The sequence below is a fragment of the Juglans regia genome, chromosome 14 (assembly GCF_001411555.2).
Source record: "Juglans regia cultivar Chandler chromosome 14, Walnut 2.0, whole genome shotgun sequence".
NCBI lineage: Eukaryota > Viridiplantae > Streptophyta > Magnoliopsida > Fagales > Juglandaceae > Juglans > Juglans regia.
The window spans coordinates 24,241,093-24,264,256 of record NC_049914.1 but is presented as its reverse complement, the minus strand read 5'-3'; the positions used below and the strand labels follow the sequence as shown (position 1 = coordinate 24,264,256).

Below are 23,164 nucleotides of genomic sequence, written 5' to 3'. Positions count from 1 at the left end.
TCTATATAATAAAAAATAAAAAATAAAAATAAAAATCTCAACATAAGAATTAGATTTTCTCAATTTCAAAAGTTTTGTACGCTCCAAATCATTTCAAAGATGTGTTGAATATGTCCAAAAAAATATATATTTTTAATATAATTTGCAATATCGGAATAGAAGTACGACCCTAGGAAAAGGATAATAAAGAAAAAGAAAACATGCATGCCACGTGGTTTCTCAAGAGTCACGCCGGGTTTAGGAAAAGAACATGGGAATGCATAAAATCCAAATTAGCGCTGTGGTGTGTGGCCTTGGTTACCACAAGAGAGGGTGTGGTTGACAGTCCATTATCACTTTATCCTTCACACTGCTTTCCCAACCTCAAACCTCCAATTCCCTTTAAACTACTTAAAATGTTTTCATATTGTTTCTCTCTCTGTTTAAATTATATGACGCCCCTCTATTTTCCTTATCTCCATACCCATTTACTTCCACTAGTCCTTAACTCCATACAATTAATACCCCCATCCATTAAGGAGGAGGAAAAGGCCTTGATTATGCACTGTAATGCTTATTTTCCCCTAAAGAAAAATGTGTTTAGAATAATCTACAACTCCTTTTTTTTAAAAAAATTTGTTTACTACTAATTATCACATTCAGTAATTAGTTAAGAGTGAGGATAGACACTTTTCATACTCTGATATAACAAAGTTTGATTTGTAAAAATATATTTTTAAATCTTATATAAAATGTGAGAACCAGTTTGCAAATATAATTTTTCATTTCTAATACAACCATCTCCATGGATGATGGTATATAATAGAGAGAAAAGAAAATATATATGGAAGTTGTGGGTTCATTTATAATATATCATCTCTTTTTTGTCAGGTTCCTTTGTCTTGTGCATATAAGAGCTAAAAGAAAATAAATGAAATTAATGGGAAATTCTTGAAAAGACAAAAAAGGAGTGAAGTAAAATTATGAGGTGCAAATCCCATGCAGACTCGAGGGTCTGTATGTCACTCGCAGGATCTTAGCCGCAAGATGGGGTCATTCGGGGTGCTCTTATCTGCCACGCAGAAGCAAGTAGGGTCCACGGACAGTGTTGATTGGCTCTCCCGCGCTATTATAAGAACAAAATTTCTCTTTGACGCTTGCCTTATTGTAAGGTTCAGAGTATCCCTCTTAGCCTTTTCTGCAAAACTTAGATAGAGTGAGTCTGAGAGAGGGAGAGAAAGAAAGCAGGCATACGGATTTGGTGCAATCTTACAGGTAATCCCACTTGTTCTTCTACACAAAGTATATTTGTCTGATATATGGGTTTTGTTATATATGTATATATGTTTCTGTTCTTACATGTTCATGTGTATATGTGTATTACGGTCTTAGTTTTTTTATAGTTTTTGGGATCAACAATATTTATAAGTACCTACCTGGGAGTCTCTGTGTGTCTTTCCTCTGTCCGTCTGAAATTTAATGGTTCTACTGACCCCAAAATATGTCTAAGAGAAAAGGAAACAAAGAAAAACTTTGTTACGTTTTTCCCACCTTTTGTCTTATTGAGGAAGTTGGGGGAGCATCAAATAGAGGGCCGGCAAAACATGTTTCTGAGGAAATTGGACATTTTTAATTTCATCAGGGTTTTTCCAATAAAAAGCTGTTTTTTACTCTTTTTTTCTTTGGTATATTGAAATGGAGAAGTTAAGAGCAGATTAAGGGCTGGTGAATTTTGAACTGTGGTCCTTCAGTTAATTTTTTTAACGATCATCTATTTTGGTTTTTAGTTCTATCTATTCGTTTATGATTATCGATTATCTTGAAGTGGATTTTTTGGAGGTTTCAGTTGAAAGGCTGTGAAACTAAACAAAGAGTTCCGTTAATACTTTCCATTTATTCTATTCAATGGAAACCACTTTCATAAAATGGCTTGCCCTTACTACGTATATTGCTACAAAACTAATGTCTTTCCGAAGTCTATAAAATTATCCTTTTTTTCTTATTAAGTAAACAATAAAATTATCTTTACTAAAATCCTATTATTTTTTCCATTTTTTTGTTACCATTAACCACTAACCAGCTTTGAATGCTGGACGTAGATACAATCCTTATTTTACAAGTGTAATATTATGGCAATTATCGTCTCTTCATATTGGTTGAATCTAATATCTTTTAAGGGGGAACGTTAAATTGGTTGTAAAGATTGGTGATAAGTGATCCTATAATATTTAGAGATATTTAGTTTTTAATCTCCCACTGCAGTCTTGAATTCAAATAGCTTAATTAATAAGAGGTGATGAAGGAAAACTAAAGAGGCCTCTGTAATGCTACAATTATACTCTTTTGTGTGTGTATGTGCCTGCGTGCGTGCATGTGTCTCACTTGTGTATTTTTGGTACTGCCTACGTACTCCTTTGACCATTCAGGAATAAAAGGTCTATTGTCACCATGTTTCAAGTCCAGGGTTATTTTTGTAGGAACACTGTTATGTTGGAGTTTTATTAGCTTGTTTGGATATGAAGATTTCTTGAGATTTTTGTAATTGTTGAGTAAACAAAAATTCACGACTATAATTAACTTTTTGTCTCCATGTGTTTTTTTCCCCCAAGTAAGCAAAAAGTCAGGCAGCTGTCCTACATCTGGGTCACCAAATGTATATTTTTCCAGATGCTTAGGAAAGAGTAATCAACTTCTCTTCTACTTCAAGATTTTTCAGTCTTTCTTCAAATAGTCACAAAGACTCAAAAGAGTCCTACATCTGATATTGATTTACCATTTCATCCCCCTACTTGTATCCTAATATTATGAGGTTTGTGCCTTTCTTCTTCTTAAATCCGTATATTACTCCTGACACCAATTATAATTCCATAACTATGAATAACAAGGACCATTTCGATTCTTAACATTACTTATTCACAACTAATTCAACAATTGAATAGACCATTTTCATTTCCTTCAGTTGAGTTTTACATAGATGAGGTATTTGGCATAAAAAATTCCTATTCATGTAATTGATTGCATGTTTTGGGACTTCAGGAAAAGGCATAATGGAAGGCTATATAAGATTAATTTGTTAGGTTGGTTTTTGCAGTTGAAGTGTTTTGGCGCTGGAAAGCGTGAGGAATTTTTGAGATCTCAATACCACATTGAAGTTTCAGGAGGGGAAAGATGGACTATGTGTATGGACCAGGGAGGAACCATCTCTTTGTTCCGGGGCCAGTCAATATTCCGGAACCCGTCATTAGGGCCATGAATAGAAATAATGAGGATTACCGCTCTCCAGCTGTCCCTGCATTGACAAAAACTCTGCTTGAGGATGTGAAGAAAATTTTCAAGACTACTAGTGGGACTCCATTTCTTATCCCCACCACAGGTAATGTGTTCATTGACGTCCTTAAAGATTTTATTTTTTCATGCACAGGGTTTTCTTGCAAAGATTTCATGTTCATTGAAGTGCATTCCTTAATCAGCATGAAGATTGAGTTTCTATTTTCAGATTGGCTTACTTTTCTAATGCATTAAACATGACCATATCTCAAAAGAAGGAAACGTGTATCATTTCATTTGATTTAAATTCATTTTGAGTGACGACAGGTTTGCAATTATAAAATTGGCTATCTTGATTGTTTACATCATTCCTAGAGGTAACCTAATTCTTAAAATAACTTGTTTAATTTCCTCACATTCTATTTGTTCTGGTTTCAAGGATGAAAGGTACTGTCTATGTGCTTTTCTAAAATACCAAATCCATACTTTTAATTCTGTAATATTCCCAGAAAATTGTCGGTGGTGATTTCAAGCTCACTCAATTCATGCCAGGGTTGGAATACTAGTCGCAATTTTATGAGTTTTGATTACTGTGTGTCTGTATATAAGTGTAAATAATGATGCTGTTTTTTGTTCAGGTACTGGTGCATGGGAGAGTGCACTTACTAACACGTTATCTCCAGGAGATCGAATTGTATCTTTCCTCATTGGTCAATTCAGTCTGCTGTGGATAGATCAGCAGCAGCGCCTTAACTTCAATGTTGATGTCATAGAAAGTGACTGGGGCCAAGGAGCCAACCTTGATATTCTGGCATCAAAACTTGCAGCAGATACTGCACACACCATAAAGGCAATTTGCATTGTTCACAATGAGACAGCAACGGGAGTTACTAATAACTTGGCAAAAGTGAGGAAAATCCTTGGTAAGTGTATCATCTAATGAATTTTTTGTGATAAAGATTATTTGTAAAGATTGCTGCCTTTGCATATGGAGTTATGAACACGTGAACCTGCTTAATCAGCCAAACTGAAAGCATCATTGTGTGATAATTTTGTTTTGGCATGGTATCATTCATTGTTCAAACCCAAACCAAAATGAATATTTTAGAAAGGTTAAATAACCTATATTCTGTTGGAACACTTTTGGTGACTGATAAGCGTTTTCTTCTGTCAAGTATGCAAACTCTTTTAGTGGATACTTGCTTGAGAAGAGTAGACATATTTTGATGCATTATGTTTTTTTAAGATCATTCAATCATCAGGTAATTTTGTTCGCATGGATGTTTCTCTGTGTGGGTGTGTCTGGCTGCACATTTCATGGACGATAGGAGCATATTAACCAGAGCCCTTTCCTTATCATAAACTAGCCATGAGGTTGCACGTTTGTCCAAATTCTAGGGTATAGAATTGCCTGTATGTCCAGATCCCTTCCTACAATCTGTACGCAAAGTATAAATACTTAATTGGGTTGCATCACCTTTTCAATTAAATCTTTATATAGAGATATTTCATACAATTTACTTGTCACTTTACAACTTTAATACCTTAATCCCTTATCTCCTGATTTTCTCCTTTATAAGATGGTTCTTATGTTCTCTGTGGAACTCTCAGATGACTACAGGCATCCGGCCCTCTTCCTTGTTGATGGAGTGTCTTCAATAGGTGCTCTCGATTACCGAATGGATGAATGGGGTATAGATGTTTCATTAACTGGATCTCAGAAAGCTCTCTCTCTTCCCACTGGGATTGGTTTTGTGTGTGCAAGCCCCAAAGCTCTAGAGGCATCTAAAACTGCAAAATCAGTTAGAGTTTTCTTTGACTGGAAGGACTACTTGAAGTTCTACAACATGGGAACATTTTGGCCATACACCCCTTCAATCCAGCTGTTGTATGGACTCAGAGCAGCTCTAGATCTCATATTTGAGGAAGGACTTGACAATGTGATTGCAAGGCATAGCCGTCTGGGCAAAGCAACAAGGTGAGGCATATTTTGAATCTTTATCAGTTCTGCAACTAAGTGATAATTTGAGAATCTCACTTCCTATGTGATGGTTGACTTGCAAGGAAAACATTGTGATGTATATCTTCCATATGTTTTTTTTAATATGAATTCTGATTGGTCCTTCTAAACTAAAAATGCAGACTTGCTGTGGAGGCTTGGGGCTTGAAGAACTGCACCCAAAAGGAGGAATGGTTCAGTGACACAGTGACTGCAGTTGTAGTTCCTCCCTATATTGATAGTTCGGAAATTGTTAGAAGGGGATGGAAGAGATACAATTTAAGCTTAGGTCTGGGCCTGAACAAAGTAGCTGGGAAGGTTTTTAGAATAGGGCATCTTGGAAATCTGAATGAGGTATTTTAATTTTCTAATCTTGTTGTTTTCACAGCCCTAATCTCAGTTTCTTTCTGTCTCTAAATATTTTTCTTTTTTGGAAAAGTTCCATCCTAAATAATCAGAAATTACATTTCATAACACATATTTGCTTCATGAATTTCCCTGGCTTTATCTGGTGCTCTTTTTCCATTTTTTCAGTTGCAATTATTGGGTTGTCTTGCTGGTGTGGAGATGATACTCAAGGATGTGGGCTACCCGGTTAAGCTAGGTAGTGGAGTAGCTGCAGCTTGTGCATACTTGCAGAACAACATCCCACTCATCCCTTCCAGGATTTGAGTCCAAATAATCACTTCTTCTTCCGTGGCTTCCTTCAGCTGATCTCCTTGTATAAAATGTATAATTTCCTCTACTTGCACTCTTTTGAGGCTCACCACGTTCCCTATTTAATGCACAATGCATCTTGCATTGTCCTGTATTTGGACACATCTTTAAGTTCAATCATGTTTTCTACTTTTATGTTCCGAACATGAGATTCATTATAAACTCACTTGGCTAAAAATATAACGTTTATCAAGCCTGCTAAAAGATTAGAAAATGTCTTTCAAGGATATTGATACAAACTAAACAGCTAAATATTAAAAAAAATGATATTTACAGTTTTAGAATATATACTCCCTTAAAAAAAAAAAAGTGGGTACATCTGGAACTCACTTGAAAAAATAATTTATTAATTTATTAAAGTAGGAGTAAAAATTAAGGCACTGCTTAAACAAGATCTACCACTCATTAAATTTCTGCAATATGGCTTTACCAGCTGCTGAGAGTAAATGATGAATCACTTCATGCTAACATCAATACAATGATTCCTGTGCAGAAAATCTAATCATCGCTTGTGCTAGTTTTTCTTTTTATCTCCTTCAAATCACAGCTTCCAAGAATTCAAGAAGTAAAAAGGCAAGATGGATGTATTTTACATAACCTTTAAAAGGAAATAGAGCTTTGTTTCATAGAAAAGTTACAACTCTTCCACGGGGATTACAAGGAAACTTCAATAAAGTTCGGCAGAAAAAAAGATAGATACCATACAAATATAGAGTTGGGTTTTTTTTCCCAAAGTTATGTCACTCTGATTTTACTTCCATCATATATTGTTCATCAACCATTCATTAGATCCTATACTTTAGCAAATATACAAAAGTAAATTCACAAAATGACATGGTTTGATGAGGTATATCAGATTATAAAATTACTTTTATCGTAAAATAGATCTAACTGATCATATGAAGTCACGTCACTTTGTGAGTTTACTTTTGTATAATCTATTTATTTTCGTAGCACTTCTCTTTTTTAAATAATGAATAAAATGATTGATGATCAATAAGGTTTAACTCTGGTGGATATCAGACACAATTAACGAATATAATATCCAGTAGAGCACCTAATTTGGGGGCATGCCACTGATCATTATCCACCTTCTAATTTGGCATCCTAGGATGAGCATGCCACGCAACACATCCACTAAATTAATTTACTTTTAGCTGCACCATAGTTTGTTGTTGCCTCGTTTTCTTTACTTCTATTTTTTCTCTTTCCCCAAAACTAGAATCGGATAAGGTTGTTTCCTTCCACAACATCCTCTATATATAGAAGAAATAATACTGCAAGTGTTTTCAATGGAAATTTTCCCACATCAGTTTCATTTCTCAAGAGCAATGTTTATAGAAGACTACAATTCTATCTAAGGAAAATATACAGACTTAATGGCTAAGATATACAATGGTTACAAAAATCAATTATAGAAAGTGTATGCATGATTTACGGGTAGGCTCTAAATACAGAAAATATCTACAAAGATTTCGGCTAGCTGAGATGTCCATAATCTGTGTCACCTTCCTTAATACTATCAACATAGAAGCTTGGTCCTACTAAAACCGTGTTCTAGTACCATGGACTTTGTTCTAACAGACAAGAGTCTCCTCTCTCTCTTACAAAAGCCACCAAACTGTTTGCACCCTTTATATATAACTTTTCCCACTCTTTTGATCTTTTCTGCCTCTCCCTCATAACCCAAGTCAATGGATTCCAACCAAGAAGATCATTTTGATCGTCTTCCAGATGCAATTCTCCTCCTCATCTGCAATAAACTCCTTGACGCCAAGACTCTAATCAGATGCCTCTCAGTCTCGAAGCGTTTTGCTTCTCTTATTCCTCAAATTGACACTGTTTTTCTTCCCCTCCCTCGTGTTGTGCCTGATCCAAAACCCAGGGGGGGCTTACCCAAAAAAGTTTTCAAGGTTTTTGGGCAGAATTTGGTCACAAAACTCGTTCGATTTCTTCACCATATCATTTCTGCTAGACACGCTACAAACTTCAAGCCTAACCATTTCTTATACCATTCCCCTTTTGGAGTTTTGAAAAACTTCAATGGGGTAAAGGCTTTGCATTTAGAGCTACCTTGTATTGGCTGTGACATGGAATTTGACGGTGGTGAACATTCATTAAGATTGCTCAAGTGGAAAGCTGAATTTGGTGAGGAGCTCAAGAGTTGCGTAATCCTTGGGGCAACATCTTTTGAAAGGAAGAAACTTTCATCAACAAACAGTACTGGAAACGAAGTACGTGATCAAGAAGAACAAGAACAAGAATGTTTTCAACCATATTTAGGCGAAGAAGTGCTAAAGTCACGAATAATGTCGACAATATCTTGCTTGGTATCTGCGTCCGTGAGGCACTACTTGTTGAAAGAGATTGTTGCAAAGTGCCGCACGCTTCAAAGCGTTGTTGTTACGGATGCAAGTAAGCAAGGGAAGCTTTGTATGGCGAAAGAACAGATCGTTGAGCTGAGGAATATTATTACTATGAACTCGATGGGGACGTCGTCGGAGAGGACTCCAATACCAAATTCGTGCATGAAGCTATGGTACGAGCCTGTAATGGAGTTTCCGGCATCGGGGATTGTCATGAAAGGAGTGACAGTTGCGCTGATCAGGCCTGTTAATGGAGGGGTGACTAGGGGAGAAGGAAAAAGTGATGGTGATTTGTTGGTGGGTGATTTGGATGGAGAGGAGGATCATGAAGATAAGGCTGTTTTTGGTGAAGCTGTGGGAGAGATGGTGAAGAGGAAGACCAAGTTTGTAATGGAATTGAGTTCCTTTTGAGTTGTAAATGCAGGAGTTTTGTGGCCATACGCACTACGCAGCCCTTTCATTCCACTTTATTCTCATGTTGCATTACTTATCATCAATTATTAGGTTAACTTTTTGCTTTTCCATAGCGAGAAAAACACTTTGATAAATAGTATTTCTAGTTTTCATAAATTCAGCATATGAACTCTTCAAGAACTCTGGTTTATATCCAATGGCCATAATTTAAACATATGTATATATCGTGTCCTACCTTCTTGCTATTAAAATAAATGTACTACTAATTCTTTTACTAACACCTCATTTGTACCCAATCTAAGTTGTTTTAATATCATTTCAAACCAACGCATGCTTTTAAGCTGTTTTAGCAACAGATGTCCTGAAAAAATAAACTCACAGACTAACATTGTTTGATGTGGTATATTAGATTGCAAAATTACTTTTATTGTCGGAAAGTAAATCCATATATCATATGAAATTATGAGTTTGTGAGTTTACTTTTGTAGGCTGTAACAATTCTCGATAATTAAACTTCAACCAATAATCACTTAAATTCCACCAAATGTGTATAATAACAGGTATGGTGGACTGAACTTTCAGTGGCATTAATCATCTCAAGAAACGAAACTACGGTGTCTCTACTACATACATTCGCCAATATACACAACTTAAAGGAGAAATTTGCACAATACACGGGGAAAAAAAAAAGCTTCAAAGAAAAGATTGCAAAGATGAGAAAATAAAAATAAAAGTTGGAAGTTTATGAAACTCCTTGGAAGGAAAGTCTGTCACGAAGCGTATCGAAAATTGATGAAGCGGCTGCATTCTGTGCCAAGGTCAATTTCAATCTACCAAGCAATTCACCATCTTTCGCCTGCGATGCAGCATCAGCAGCTTCCTTGGCCATGCCAATCCGAGCATAAGACTGTTTCATATTAAACAAGAGCTTAAGGTAAGAGTGTTGTGTGCAAAACAGAGAGTGAGCAATAATTGGTTTGGCCAGAGGTATATCACTACATTATTGAATTCATTGCAGGTTTATTTACCTCAGCTCTTTCTCGAGGATCTGTGAGTTTGGGGATATATTTTAGAGCTTCGCCTTTTTCATCTGCCTCAATGCAGGCCTCCACAAATGGACGGTAGCCTGTTTGCAGCGAAGAACAATTAGGTAATTGATTCATGAAGTATGTCATGAAAGAACATACAAAAGATCTACACCTACTTTTCATCTTTTAAATGGAAAATAAATATGCTTTTGAATTCTGTTTTTGGCAATTTGTGTCTATAAAACATTTTCAATGCCCCATTTCTACCAAAAAAAAAAAATTACAAAAGCTCAAGACCAAGAAATAATATGTATATGATGTGAAAACAATCTGAATCCATTAGATTTCATAATATGAAAACAATATTGGGATATAGTGGGTTCTCTCCCACTAAAATTTGCACGTGACCATGGATGGTAGATCATTTATTGTTGGACCATGATACTGTGCCGCCCAGCACTTACCGCTGGGCGTGACCTCTGGGAGTTCTGCCTTTTTTTAAAAAAAAAAAGAAAATTAAACATTCCTTAAAAATTAAAAAAATACACAAATTCATTATACTAACTTTTTTAAACATTTAAAAAAATGCACAAACGGTCAAACCCAGAGAGCAAACTAGCATTTTCCTTTATTTATTACAGTAGCAGACATTTAATAAGACTCAAACTGATTTTAAATAGTAAATATTTAAAGTTGTCCGATGTTTTGTTGATTGTTTGAGTTGAGCTATCAGATACAAACATTCAGATACTCCCGAATCAGAATAACACATAATTGGAAGCAAAACTTAATAATTGTTGCCATCTACACCAAAATATTCTTTGAATGTAAACGACAATATAAATCTACAACGTAATCATTATAAAGGCAGCAAGACTTTAAATGTGTTTTCTTCTTCTTTTTTTTATAAGTACACGAAATGTGTTTTCCTCTTTACCTTGCTTTCCTTTTTTTTTTATAACAGTATTGTTGTTTACCTTGCTTTCTAAAACTAAATTAGGAGTTGGAAACCTTACCAATTGGCGGTCTCTTCTCCTTTGAGAACTTTTCCAGTGCATCCCAATCTCTGATCGTGGCCAAAGCAAAGATCTTAAGCCAATACCATCTCTTCTCAGAAACCTGAGACAAGTAACAACATCAGTAACGTTCAAAATTTTTTTTTTTTTTATAAGTAATCGATATTATATAAATAGAGATAGGCAATAACCCAAGTACACAAGATGATATAACATCAGTAACGTTCAAATTGCATCTAGTACACCACATAGATGGCATGTAAACAACTAAAAATGTTGACAATTGCTTGATCTCGTCGCACCCAATATCTCAGCTTCATTGCTTTAGAAAAACATGGAATTAGGCATAAGAGAAACACTTTTTCGCTTTTACCCTAGGAGGCATTAGAGGAACTTTACAGACCTTGAATTCTGTTTTCACTTTCATTGCAGCTCGATGATTTCCCAATACAATACACGTGCGAATTGTGTCACTAATGCTTGAATCAACAAAAATGGCCTGCTTTGTAGTCACCTCCAACTCATGTTGTATTCTAGAAAAATAGGAAGTAATCAGAATTAAGAATAATTTCATTTTGCATAATAGTTTTTTCATACATCAAGTAGTGGTGTAAAATGTAAATAACCAAGTCTAAACCCCAAGTGATTATTTGCATACATTTATTGTAGTATGACCTCATAAAGAACTATAGCATGCTTTGTCTTAAAGCCTGATACAACCAAGGGCAGGTTTACAGTAATAATTATTTTATGCATCTAGTGGTGCGAATAAAAAATGTTATTCTTTTCTCACCTTAACAATTTTGCATGCTCTTCAGCAGCCTTTGACTCAAAGGTATGTTCCTTCGTTTCTGAGAAAAGATTGTGGGCCTTCTCAGTAAGTTTTATGCGTGGACCATGGAGTGGAGATCCTTTGCTAGCCATGGGATTCTTTCCTAGTTCCCATGATTCTTTCCATATCAGAAAAGCAACCTCCTTCGAAACCAGAAAACATTATAATCAAAATTAATGTTCCAACAAACAGAGATTACCATCAGAAAATTTAGGCACCGTTTGGATACAGAAACGGTTTCATCACATCTTATCATTACAACTTTTCCAAATTTCCACACAAAATATAATAAACAATTCAACTTTTTCAAATCCCAAAAAAATAATAATATTAAAAAATAATATTCTAAAAATATTTTATTCAACTTTTAACTTTCATCTAAAACCATCTAATCTCATCTCACTATCCAAACGGAGCCTTAATATGTTAAGTCAAATACTAAATAAAACTAAGAAATCAAATGGATGGAAGGAAGGAAGCGAAAATAACGTGATCTCAAGTAAAACCAGGAGGTATATGACAATGACGGCTACATAGAGCATTCCTCCCATTTTTTTTTTTTTTTTTTTCTGATGGCACACTCATCCTGTCATACCTATTAATATATTTTAGAATTTTGTAACGGGAAGACCTAAATCCAATACTCAAAGCCATTTCTGACACCAAACTCTGTTTTTATGGTAATCACAAAAAGAGGATACAATAACTGACCTAAGGATTCCAACTCTCTACACGACCTTTCAAATACAGATATACTCTCTAAAGAACTTAATACATATGTGTGTCTGTGTAGATCAAATATCAATCACCAATCTCAAAGAATTTAAGCATACTTGGAGTTGTCCAGTTGATAGGAAGAAGTCCTTCAGGAATTCATGCTTATAACACCTGAAACAATGAACATTGTGAGCATTCATGCACAAGCACAAAACACCACATTCAATGATGTAACACAAGCAAAAGAAAAGAGAAGAACACGTCTCTTTAAATCCTTGAACACACAATGAAAAAGAGCACAGAAGAAAACTCCTTTTACTAAAACCATCTCAATTATTCAGTGATTCAATGATGAAATTTGTTTCACTATATGCCATCAATCTCAATCTTATGGTAAAAGACCAAAATCCTTGAGTTCTTAGAAAAACTGAAAACACACGAAACTAAAGTCACGAGGAAAACCAAAAAATTAAGAAATACTTATCCTGCATCAGAAACATGTGCACAAAACAGACAACATGCAACGAGATCCCTTGAAAGCAAACAATTTATTTTGACTACGGTAAAAGTGCATATTAAAAAATCCATACTAAGTTGCAGCCCACATGCCTCACACCACATCAGGAGAGGCCATGCACTCAACTACCCTAGACGACACATCTGCACATACTTTTAGTAATTTTCAGGGCACAACAGTAAGCGCACTCTTAAGCTAAAATCTGCTTATTCTTCCACCACATGCGTATTCTGCAAAATCAGCGATTAACTAACTCATGCTGTAAGGTTTACGGAACACACATGTTTGTATTCTCTGATTGAACAAAAGATGAACAAAGCATAATTCCAATATTTTCATTTCGTTTCACCTTTTTTTAAATATGGTATTTTGCATCGTATTCATTGTCATCTTCTCCCCCTCCCTTTCTAGTCAATATTAATGTCCTTATTGCCCCCCCTCCTCCCCCCCATTAGTAAAAATATTTTCTTTTTTTCCATCAGCTCAAAAACCTGTCGCCAATCTTTTCTACTGAACTAAAAAGTCCAATTTCTTGAAAGTGGTTAATGATAATATCCTTGAATAAGTAAGACTAACATAATTTTCTATTTTAACGTTTGAGTTCAAAGGCAAATTAATTCATAAAGATCAAATATAAAGTTCTGCAATGCCTTAAAATACCCCGCCCCCCAACGCCAGTGCTGAGGGGTGTCTTCTCTCTATGGTGGTCTTTGTTAACAATCCTGTTACCATATGCAGCTCAACTGTTTCCTACAGTTGAGACTTGAGAATTTAAATCTAAAAGCAGGTATAAACGTTCTCTTAAATCAAAAAGCCACATAAAAACTCGTTGCATGTTATATCTTCATTTTTCCACAAATATATTTTAAGAATTCATTTTCTCTGAAAAGTGTTTTAGACCCCCCACGATGGCCTTTCTTCGTGTGCATTTCCAAGAATTTATGTCACTAGATCATGTGCATTACTTTTCCAAGATGTGTTCAGAAAGTTCACCCTGCATGCAGCTCTAGGCAACCTTTAATGCCTAATGTGTCAAGACTCTAATAACCATAATCTTTTCACTCACATTTGCAAACTAAAGTACCTAGAAAAGACAACTTCCAAGGAAGAAATCAGAGCTAGTACCAGTCGGTAATGTTAGTATCACTCGGCATTTGGCCAGCACACTTGGGTGTAAGGTTGCTTCTCTTCCTATGTCATATTTGGGATTGCCATTGAGGGCTGCCTCTTAGGCTTTATCTGTTTGGGACTCTGTTATTGAAAAGATAGAATGAAGATTGGCAAGATGGAAGAAAGTGTACTTGTCAAAAGGAGGCCGGGTGACTCTTATTAAGAGTATTCTTTCTAACTTACCAACTTATTTTGTCTTTATTTCCAGCAAACGTGGCGGCACGGATTGAAAAACTCTATCGAGACTTTTTATGGAGTGGGATGGGGGATGAATTCAAGTTTCATTTAGTCAGCTGGGATAAGGTGTGTAGGCCAATTCCCTCTGGTGGTTTGGGGATAAAAAACTTGGGAACGTTTAATCGGGCCTTACTCAGAAAATGGCTTTGGAGATATAACATTGAACAGGAAGCTCTTTGGAAAATGGTGGTTGATTGCAAACATGGTAGTGGTTGGGGGGGTTGGTGTACTAAAAAGGGGAATGGGAGCTATGGTGTGGGGGTTTAAAAGCATATAAGAAGAGGGTGAGGGTTGTTCTCTCGCCATACTAAACTGGTGATGGGGGAGGGTGCTCACATAAAATTTTGGCGAGATATTTAGTGCGGGGAGGAGGCCCTAATGGATTCTTTCCCATCCATATTCTGAGTGGCATGCGACCGAGAAGCTTTAATGGCGGATCTTATAGTTCGATCAGGGAACCAAGTCCAATGGAATGTCACTTTTAATTAAGGCAGCTCAAGATTGGGAACTAGACAGTTTTGAGACTTTTTTCAGACTCGTTTATTCTGTGAGACTGAATGGACTGTGAGCTGACAAACTATGGTGGAAACCTGCGGGTAAGGGCGTTTTCTCGGTTAGTTCCTTCTATAAGGCCCTTACTGCTCTTCCAAATAAGCATTTCCCTTGGAGAAGATTGTGGAGGAAAGACACCCCCCAAAGCTCTCTTCTTCACTTGGACAGTGGCTTTGGGTAAGATATTGACAATTGATAATCTGCGAAAGCGCAGGGTAATTATTTCAGATTGGTGTTATATGTGCAAGAAAGCTGGCGAGATAGTGAATCATCCTTTGTTACACTGTAAGACAGCGAGAGCCATGTGAGTGAAGTGTTCAGTCGATTAGAGTTAAGCTGGGTGATGCCGTTTTCAGTGGCAGAGTTATTGGCCAGCTGGACTGGTGCTCCATAAATCAAAGCCGTATGGAAGATGGTACCTATATGCATTATGTGGTGCCTATGGTGTGAACGTAATGAGCGGACTTTCGAAGATAAGGAGCGGACGCTAGAGGAGCTTAAATCTTTATTTTTCCGTACCTTATTTCTTTAGGCTCTAGCTGTTGATTTTAATGGCCTAAATTTTCAGGATTTTCTTGTTTCCACTGTAACGACCTAGATAGGCCTAATCCTTTGTATACCATCTTGTGTACTTGGGCTTTGCCTATCCTTTATTAATACTATTGTTTACTAATCAAAAAATATATATAACTTTTGATAACTAAAATAAAAATATACACTAAATCAGAAAATAGTTTATACATACCGTGCATAAATTATAAATAAATCCCGTGCCAAGGTTTTGGCCTGTATCATTCCAAAAAACTCCAATGGTTGCCTCTGCATCAAATAGAAGAGCCCATCAATAGCATCTAGTATATGACTACAAATAGAACTTTTTGTTTCTGTTGAAGTGTTACCTTTTGCAAGATATGGAACAGAACAAGATAAACTAGGTCAGTATCACCACTTTCAGTTGCCTTAATCAAAGCTGTATCTTCTTCTCCTATGCTTAAAAGAAGAGGGACCTGAAGTGAAAAAATCATACTAAGAAACTTCCATAAAATGCCGCAGCACTTTTTCCTTTCTTTTTTTTTCCTTTGTTGGGGGAGGGGGTATTCAAAACATAGCAGATTTTTTAGTCAATGAGAGAGGGAGATCTTTCCCCACAAGTGCACTTCAATCAAATGAAAGAAAAGGAAAGAGAATAAAAACCTGTTTTGAGGAACGTGGTTCATGTTCAACAAGCATAGCAGCTAATTTCCGGCGGCCATTCTTATCAGCATGGGCAGCAACTGCAGCATAGGATATTCCTTTGCATAATTTCAACTGCAACTCAAAAGGACATGATATAAGATGTTTACATGGAATGAAATGAACATAAATCACATAAAGTTTTGGAGTAATTGACAACCTTATCCAGTAAGATTTCGAGGAGAGTGGCATCAGGGATTGCTAATGAAGCAGTTATCTTTGAACATGCCCAGTGCATTATCACCACCTCCTACAACAAACCAAATTAGGAAAAAAAGGATTTAACACATACATGGACTTATGCCTTTTCAATTCTCAGATATAAGGCAGCAACCATATGGAGGTTAAAAAATCAATAGCTGACAAAATAATAATGGGACACCAGCAAATATGACAGTCAATAGTCAGGAACAGATCCAACAAAGCATCAAGAACATGGACATATACAAATATATTCAAATGCTATCTCATTATATACATTGGCACTGCATAGAAAAGATTATCATTTTCAGGCATATGAATCAGGATATGAACATCCAATCAGTAACCTCAATATTTCATCTCGTGAATATTTTGTCAGATTTTTTTTTCTTGGTTTTCAGAAAGAGCTTTTGTAGTTAAAGGTGGCAGATGAGTTTAAAAAGATGGAACAGACATTTTAAGCTCGTGCTGTTAATTCAGTAGCTTCGTCTGGATATAGTACAGTTCTTGTCACAGCCTGCTGAATGTTCCAAAGAATAAAAGAAAGAGGTTAATCTCAGAAGTTTTTTTCCTTAGAACATCTTCAATATCACTACCTCAAGTACCTTCTTTTCCCCTAAAAATTTGTCTCGGCTACTTTACTGATCTCAAAGTAGAACTTCGTTCAAGTAAAGTACAACTTTAGAATAAAACATATTTTTTATAAAATTCTGTAAAGAAGTGTATAGTTAACACTAGAAGCTTATCAATAACTGTCCAAACCAAAACTCCTGTGCAAATTTACAAACAATTTACTTAGATATTTATTTAGGTCTCCACTGCTTTCAAACTACACTTTTATGACCACGGTAGATGGACATCAATTTCAGCAGAGAAATCAATGGTTAAAAGGTATTCTCTTGTATGCTTGTGTACTTGAGTTTCTTCTCATAGCAATAAAATTACATATTATTTATCAAAAATTAAAAAAGAGTATTCAATGGTTAAAAGTATGGACTTAAAGGTTCAACAATAATTCCACAGATTCATGTCTCTAAGTTGTTAATTAACTGTCATAGTTCTTAATACATATTCACAATCAGCCCATCTCTCTTACATCTGACTTCATCTTACATCCGTGCCCATGTCACTCTTTGTAACGCCCCAATGGAAGGCTCAAACCAAACCACATGACCTATACTCCAAAAGGACTAGTTAATGATGCAACTGGAGTCCCATTGGAACCTTATAAAGAACAAGAACTTCTCCTTCCCAAGCAATGTGGGATCTCATAAATCACCTACTCTTATCCATATCATATGGGGTATCACAATCTACCCCCCTTAAATTCCCAACATCCACGTCAGGTCTGTCCATTGTAGGTGGTACGGCTCAAGTCCCACATTTCTTGTTGGGATAGACTCTGATACCATTTGTAATGCCCCAATGGAAGGTCCAAGACACATGACCTATACTCCAAAAGGATTAGTCAATGATGCAATTGGAGCCCCATTGGAACCTTATAAAGAGCAAGAACTTCTTCTTCCCAAGCAATGTGGGATCTCATACATCACCTACCATTATCCATATCATATGGAATATCACACTCTTCATCTCTCAAAGAGCATCTTCACCCGCTAGCAAGCACTACTGCCCACGCCCCTCCCCAACAAAAATTAAAAAAATAAAATTTGCTCTTCACCATGATTAGTAAAAGAATAAGTTAAGATCTTTGATTCACTACTTTTCAGATGGATCTTATAGAATTGCTAATAATTTCATGCTTCAATTTGACATTACCACAATTTCACAAGTTTCCAGTGCACTACATCATATCATACAGATCTTAATATATAAAAGCAACAGTGCAAATTTATCATATTTATAAAGTCTATTTGAATATATTAACTTACTTGATTCATTCCAAGGTAATCTGATATCCTCAGGGCAAGAAGGTGTTGGTGTGCATTAATCAAACGACCAATCAGAACAGACGGTGTAAGTAGCTGGGGCAGCAAATTATTCAGTGTTAAAATCAACAAAATGGCATAAAAGTTCAATGCTGAAATTGTAAACAAAAATCAGTAAATTTTGAAAACCTTATATTGCTGGATACTGAGAGGAATGCCAATCTCAGGGCTGCGCACAGCATTTAAGACTCGCAAAGTTTTACACATTTCTTGAATACGGTCACGGTGAAAATTGCTGCCAAAGCCAACTGGATATCATTACCGAGAGCAAAAAAATCAGAAAAAAATATGTTTGTTCTTTCAAGACTTTAAAAACATGCCATTAACAGAGTAAGAATTACTTTTTAATAGGTAAAAGGAATTATTTCATCTTAATTGCATAAAATACAGGCAACCGAGACCATGATATGCTCAAAACTAGTAAAATATCACCAAATACGGACTTCACACATCCGTTTCTAATAAAATTACTTCTTACTTATAAAACAAAAATACAGACTTCACAGAGAATAAACTCAGGCAACAACATTAAGTATGTGAGAAGCCATTCAAAAGACCATGTGTTCGCATGCTACCTAGGTCACCTCCACGTTAAGAACCACAAACTCAACAAAGCCATAAATCCCAACTACTTGGAGGAACAAGAAGGGAAAATATGACAAAATCTCTCTATTTCATCTCCTATGGATATATATATATATGCACACACATCCACCCCCGACCCCCCAAGAAAAGAAATGTAACGGAATCCACGTAAACCAGTTGAGACAGAATTCTGTATGAAACTTGGTTTGTATCTACCAGCCTTCCGCTACTCCATAAACCAGTTGAAACACAGCACTCACATGAATCCAAATATATAAAAAGAATCCGTGTAAACCAGTTTAGACAGGAGTCTGTACAAAACATAGTCTTATATGTCCCAGCCTTCAGATACTCACTTCTTGACTTCCTCTTCCCCCCAATATTTTCTCACCCCAATTGTGCAGTAAATTTGGATCACTGAAACTGTTTGTTTCAATGTTGACTGAGATGCAAAATGAGAGCAAGAGTGCAAGAGAAGAACTTTACATTTCCATATGACCCAACGACAATGAGGCCAAAAAAAATACCGTGAAGCAATTAATGTTGATCTTTTTTTTTTTTGATAAGTAATAAATTATTTCATTGATAAAGAAAGTAGGCATAGCCCAGGTACACTGGAAGTATATATGTGAATACACCTATTTAAGAACTAGAAACAGTTATTAATGTTGATCTTAAACTTTGTACTTAAGAATGACAATGGAGAGGTCTGAGACAGGCATGCATTTCCAACCAAACTGTCGCATGGTTAGAAATCACACAGCTGAACCTGCCCCAAACGTGATTTTAGTTTTAGCTATATCCTGAGGACCTGATCTGATCCCACAATTTTTTTTTTTTTTTTTATAAGTTCTGATGCCACAAATATATATATTTATATATATATCCCCATCCAGCCATGTCTAAGCATGGATTCCCCAATAACTAAAGCTGAAACATATGTATTCTGTAACAAGATACAATAGTATGAGCAAGGTAGTCAACTAATGATGTCCAGTGCTAACATCTAAAACTGTTCTCATTTGGAATGCCACTGCATCAGCAAACCAAACACACCTGCAAAAGGCTTGGCCATAGCTGGCAGCTCTTAGCAGTGTCCTTTGTCGTGAAACATCAAATTCGTGACCAGCTGCATCAACACATGCTTCAACAGCCTCTGACAAGGAGGATCTTATCAATCTCAAGTTTTCATCTGCCTGGCAAACAATACTTTGTTAGACACACCAAAATATAATAAACCCCTACGTGCTTATGTGGTTCTACTTACAAAAAAAAAGTGCTTGTCTAGTTCTTTTTCTACACTGTTTTACAAGACCAATAAAAATAAAAAGGACAAAAGAATGAGTAAAACTTCGGTGCATGAATGTTAAATACTCAATCAATTGACACATTGCTTTTGTAAATTACATATGTAGTAGGTTTGAAAGAGGCACCAACAGGTAAACCATTCATAACAGTGTCCAACAGCAAGCAATTAAGAAAAATTGGTCTAACTTGGTATATTTAAAAATCTCATATTTTATTGATACGAATGAAGTAGGCGAAGCCCATATACACAGGAAGTATACAAAAGAGCACCTAAATACATTCCAGGAACCATAAATTAAAAACAGAAAGTCATGAACACTAGTTCCATTAAGCATAATGGCTGCTGAAATTTTTTCTTACATATAGCAGCAATATTATGTCCAACAGCCCATCTTTTTGGTATTGACAAATTATATGTGATCCATTTCATTTTCTTTATTTATTTATTTATTTATTATAAGTAAAAATTTTATTCATCAAATGCAATAGGAAAAGTCCATGTACACATGATGTATCCAAAGAAATGCCTAAATACATTCTAATACTAGAAAAACGAGGACAAAAACTCAAAGACAGCCCCTCCATTAAGTACAATAGCTGAACCAACTAAACAAGAAACACATAAAAAATTTCCAGAGTTCTTCTACATTGCATTCCCTATTATTAAAACACCTCACATTCATTTCCAACTAAATGCACCACATAATGCACAAAGGAATCATCTTCCATGCAGCTGCCACTTGGGAGCAAGTATGAATTCTAGTCCAACATGCAAGTAAATCTACCACTGATTTTGGCATAACCCAGGTCAGTCCGGATCTTCTAAACACACCATCCCATAACACTTTAGTCACATCACAATGTAGAAGTAGATGATCCACTGATTCTGCAGCTTTCTTGCACATGAAGCACCACTCCATAACAATCATTCCACGCTTTCTTTTATTTTTTGACAACTTTTTTTTTTTATCAGTGTATTTTTTGACAACTCAAAAATAAAAGGAAGACCTTAGATGTTTATTTTTCCATTCCTTATGTCTTGGGGCCATGCTATTGTTTTCAATGGGGCCAATTTTCATGATTTCCTTGTATTCATCTCTTGTTCTTCTTTGATGTATACTTCCTATGTGCATGGACGTTTCCTAGTTTTAGCCTTACTAAAACTTTATTTTACTTATCAAAAAATAAAAGGAAGACAAATCTTTGCTTTCGAATGAAGAGGCGAATGAATAAAGAAACATAGTAACCAAGCAAATGAAATCACACAAAATAAATGTAAAATGAAGTTAGCCATTATGTTTGCCTATTGAAAACGTTGGGGAGAGAGAGAGAGAGAGAGAGAAGCCTGCCTTGGCACTGCGCCTGTCAAAATGATCCAAAGCATCATACAGTAAAGCAGCAGGCGATGTACTCCCAATCTTAAAGATGGATACAGTGGAATTAGGCACCAGTTGTAGAAATTCTATACTTGAGTTAGACAATATCCTCACTCCATCACACTCGGGGATAAGAACTATTGGTTCATCATACAGGTAGCGCACCGGTTCGTCAGAAGGACCCACCATCAGAAGCATATCATCCCAATACAGTAGCACACTGTCTAAACCACACCATGCTAGCTGCTCAGGAGGAAGAGCTGACTGTACCCACGAAAACAAGATAAATAAAGATTTCAAATAAGCTACACAATCGTTGTTTAAAAGATGACGCCACGAACCTCGCATTCGTATTCAAAGATCTTCTCGAACCTCGTAGAGTACACCGCCATTCGGCCATCGTGCGTAAATGACGCGACGAACCTCCCGTCCCCTGAGACCACCATCTTCTGAAGCGGTCCATCGCCGGGTGGCAATGGCAACGGCTGTACCTCGTCCTCCTCCACCATCACCACCCCATCGCCAATCGCCAAAAGAACCTCTACGTTCCCGGACATGGTGTACTGGGGCTCGATCACGGCGACGCAATGCGGCAGCTCCTCGATCCCCTCCGGTGCCGGGTCCGCAAGCCTCAATGGCCTCGGGCTTTTGCTCTTAAAATCAGCAATGGAAAAGACCTTGCAAGCGTCCGTCACGCAGACGACACCGTTTCCCCAGAAAACGCACTCGACCACGTTCTCGTCCAGGTACTCTTGCCCTAGGATCGAGAAGTTGGGCTCAAGGGGCTCAGCGTGGGCGGTGTAGCGGTAAACGGTGCCGTCTTGGACGATGCAGACGAGGGTTTGGTCGTCGGTCCAAGAGAGGCCGATCAGTCGGCCTCCGGGGTTCTTCCAGATGGTGTCGGAGAGTGGGACACCGGCGGAGTTGAAGATGCGGAGCTTGCGGAGGGCAGACTCGGCGTAGAGCTGGACGATCTTGGAGTCGTCCCGGATGAGGGCGATGGGCCCTCCGAAGGGAGCGCAGGCGACCTTATTACGACTAAGGTCGATGTGCTTCCACCGCAACGGGTGGTAGAGATCAGGTTTGCGGTAATAGCGATCGCCGAGGAGCTGCCACTCAGCGGCCACCGAGACGTTCGCCATTTGTAGGAAAGGAAAGGGGGATCGAAAATATTAGGGTGAAGGCTTGATGGGAGAGCTTCGATTCATGGATTGGGTTTCTCAGTTCTCTGGCTTCCTTCTTCCTTCTTTTTGAGGTGTTTTAACCTTTAGAGAGGTGAAATTCAGTTCGGACTGGACTTCTGATCATATTTGGAATCGAAAAATTGAGCCGAGAAAAAAATAATAATAATTTTTTAATAATACATTTTGGGTACTGCTACATCTCCGGGAGATGGAGCCCGAAAGTGTCCCGAATAGGTAAAAAAAAAAAATTAATTTTTTATTTCTTTTATTTTAAATATTTTTTTAATCATTATAAATATTTTTAAAAAAATTAAAAAATTTACAATATAATTAAAAATATTTTTTAATCATTCTAAAAATAAAAAAAAATCTCATTCGAGACATGTTTTGGGTTTCGAATTTGAAACCCAAAGTATTTCTCATACATTTTACTCTTTTTTTAAATAATTGTACAGCATTTATGCCGACTGTATTATTAATGAGACGTCGTCCACCGCTTCCAGCTGAGCTACCGATA

At 36.7% G+C, this 23,164-nt stretch overlaps 3 protein-coding genes across 5 annotated transcripts; 2 read left to right on the top strand and 1 right to left on the bottom strand.

Moving 5' to 3' along the window:
* Window positions 1–1,124: 1,124 nt before the first annotated feature.
* LOC108994646 (serine--glyoxylate aminotransferase) lies at window positions 1,125–6,102 on the top strand. Of its 3 annotated transcripts, XM_035684951.1 has the most exons (7): window positions 1,142–1,254; window positions 2,589–2,788; window positions 3,071–3,352; window positions 3,885–4,169; window positions 4,858–5,224; window positions 5,389–5,599; window positions 5,780–6,102. In XM_035684951.1, the coding sequence occupies exons 3-7, from the start codon at window positions 3,148–3,150 to the stop codon at window positions 5,915–5,917; spliced, it is 1,206 nt and encodes a 401-aa protein (XP_035540844.1). In that variant the 5' UTR covers window positions 1,142–1,254; window positions 2,589–2,788; window positions 3,071–3,147; the 3' UTR covers window positions 5,918–6,102. The 3 variants fall into 3 exon arrangements, with proteins under 3 accessions (XP_018825482.1, XP_018825483.1, XP_035540844.1); XM_018969937.2 differs by lacking the exon at window positions 2,589–2,788 and having other exon boundaries at window positions 1,125–1,254; XM_018969938.2 differs by lacking the exon at window positions 2,589–2,788 and having other exon boundaries at window positions 1,141–1,254; window positions 3,057–3,352.
* A 1,554-nt stretch (window positions 6,103–7,656) lies between these two features.
* Window positions 7,657–8,739, top strand: LOC108994645 (F-box protein At4g18380-like). Its single transcript, XM_018969936.2, has one exon. The coding sequence runs from the start codon at window positions 7,657–7,659 to the stop codon at window positions 8,737–8,739; it is 1,083 nt and encodes a 360-aa protein (XP_018825481.2).
* Window positions 8,740–9,247: 508 nt separating this feature from the next.
* Window positions 9,248–22,772, bottom strand: LOC108994650 (protein VACUOLELESS1). The gene is made up of 15 exons (XM_018969945.2): window positions 21,805–22,772; window positions 21,437–21,727; window positions 19,836–19,975; window positions 18,324–18,429; window positions 18,138–18,230; window positions 16,205–16,294; window positions 16,006–16,119; window positions 15,711–15,818; window positions 15,557–15,630; window positions 12,452–12,506; window positions 11,580–11,761; window positions 11,190–11,319; window positions 10,787–10,889; window positions 9,771–9,868; window positions 9,248–9,649 (listed from the first exon to the last, which is right to left on the bottom strand). The coding sequence occupies exons 1-15, from the start codon at window positions 22,603–22,605 to the stop codon at window positions 9,485–9,487; spliced, it is 2,550 nt and encodes an 849-aa protein (XP_018825490.1). The 5' UTR covers window positions 22,606–22,772; the 3' UTR covers window positions 9,248–9,484.
* Window positions 22,773–23,164: the final 392 nt, after the last annotated feature.

Bases quoted from the DNA above. Each gene is read 5' to 3' on its own strand.
- LOC108994650 (XM_018969945.2), bottom strand. From the start codon at position 22,605: ATGGCGAACGTCTCGGTGGCCGCTGAGTGGCAGCTCCTCGGCGATCGC. The intron at 16,295-18,137 runs GTAAGTTAATAT...GGTTTGTTGTAG, and splicing joins ATTACCTTGGAATGAATCAA to GAGGTGGTGATAATGCACTG. The intron at 15,631-15,710 runs GTAACACTTCAA...TATTTGATGCAG, and splicing joins TGTTCCATATCTTGCAAAAG to AGGCAACCATTGGAGTTTTT.
- LOC108994645 (XM_018969936.2), top strand. From the start codon at position 7,657: ATGGATTCCAACCAAGAAGATCATTTTGATCGTCTTCCAGATGCAATT.
- LOC108994646 (XM_018969937.2), top strand. From the start codon at position 3,148: ATGGACTATGTGTATGGACCAGGGAGGAACCATCTCTTTGTTCCGGGG. The intron at 4,170-4,857 runs GTAAGTGTATCA...TGGAACTCTCAG, and splicing joins AAAAGTGAGGAAAATCCTTG to ATGACTACAGGCATCCGGCC. The intron at 5,600-5,779 runs GTATTTTAATTT...CCATTTTTTCAG, and splicing joins ATCTTGGAAATCTGAATGAG to TTGCAATTATTGGGTTGTCT.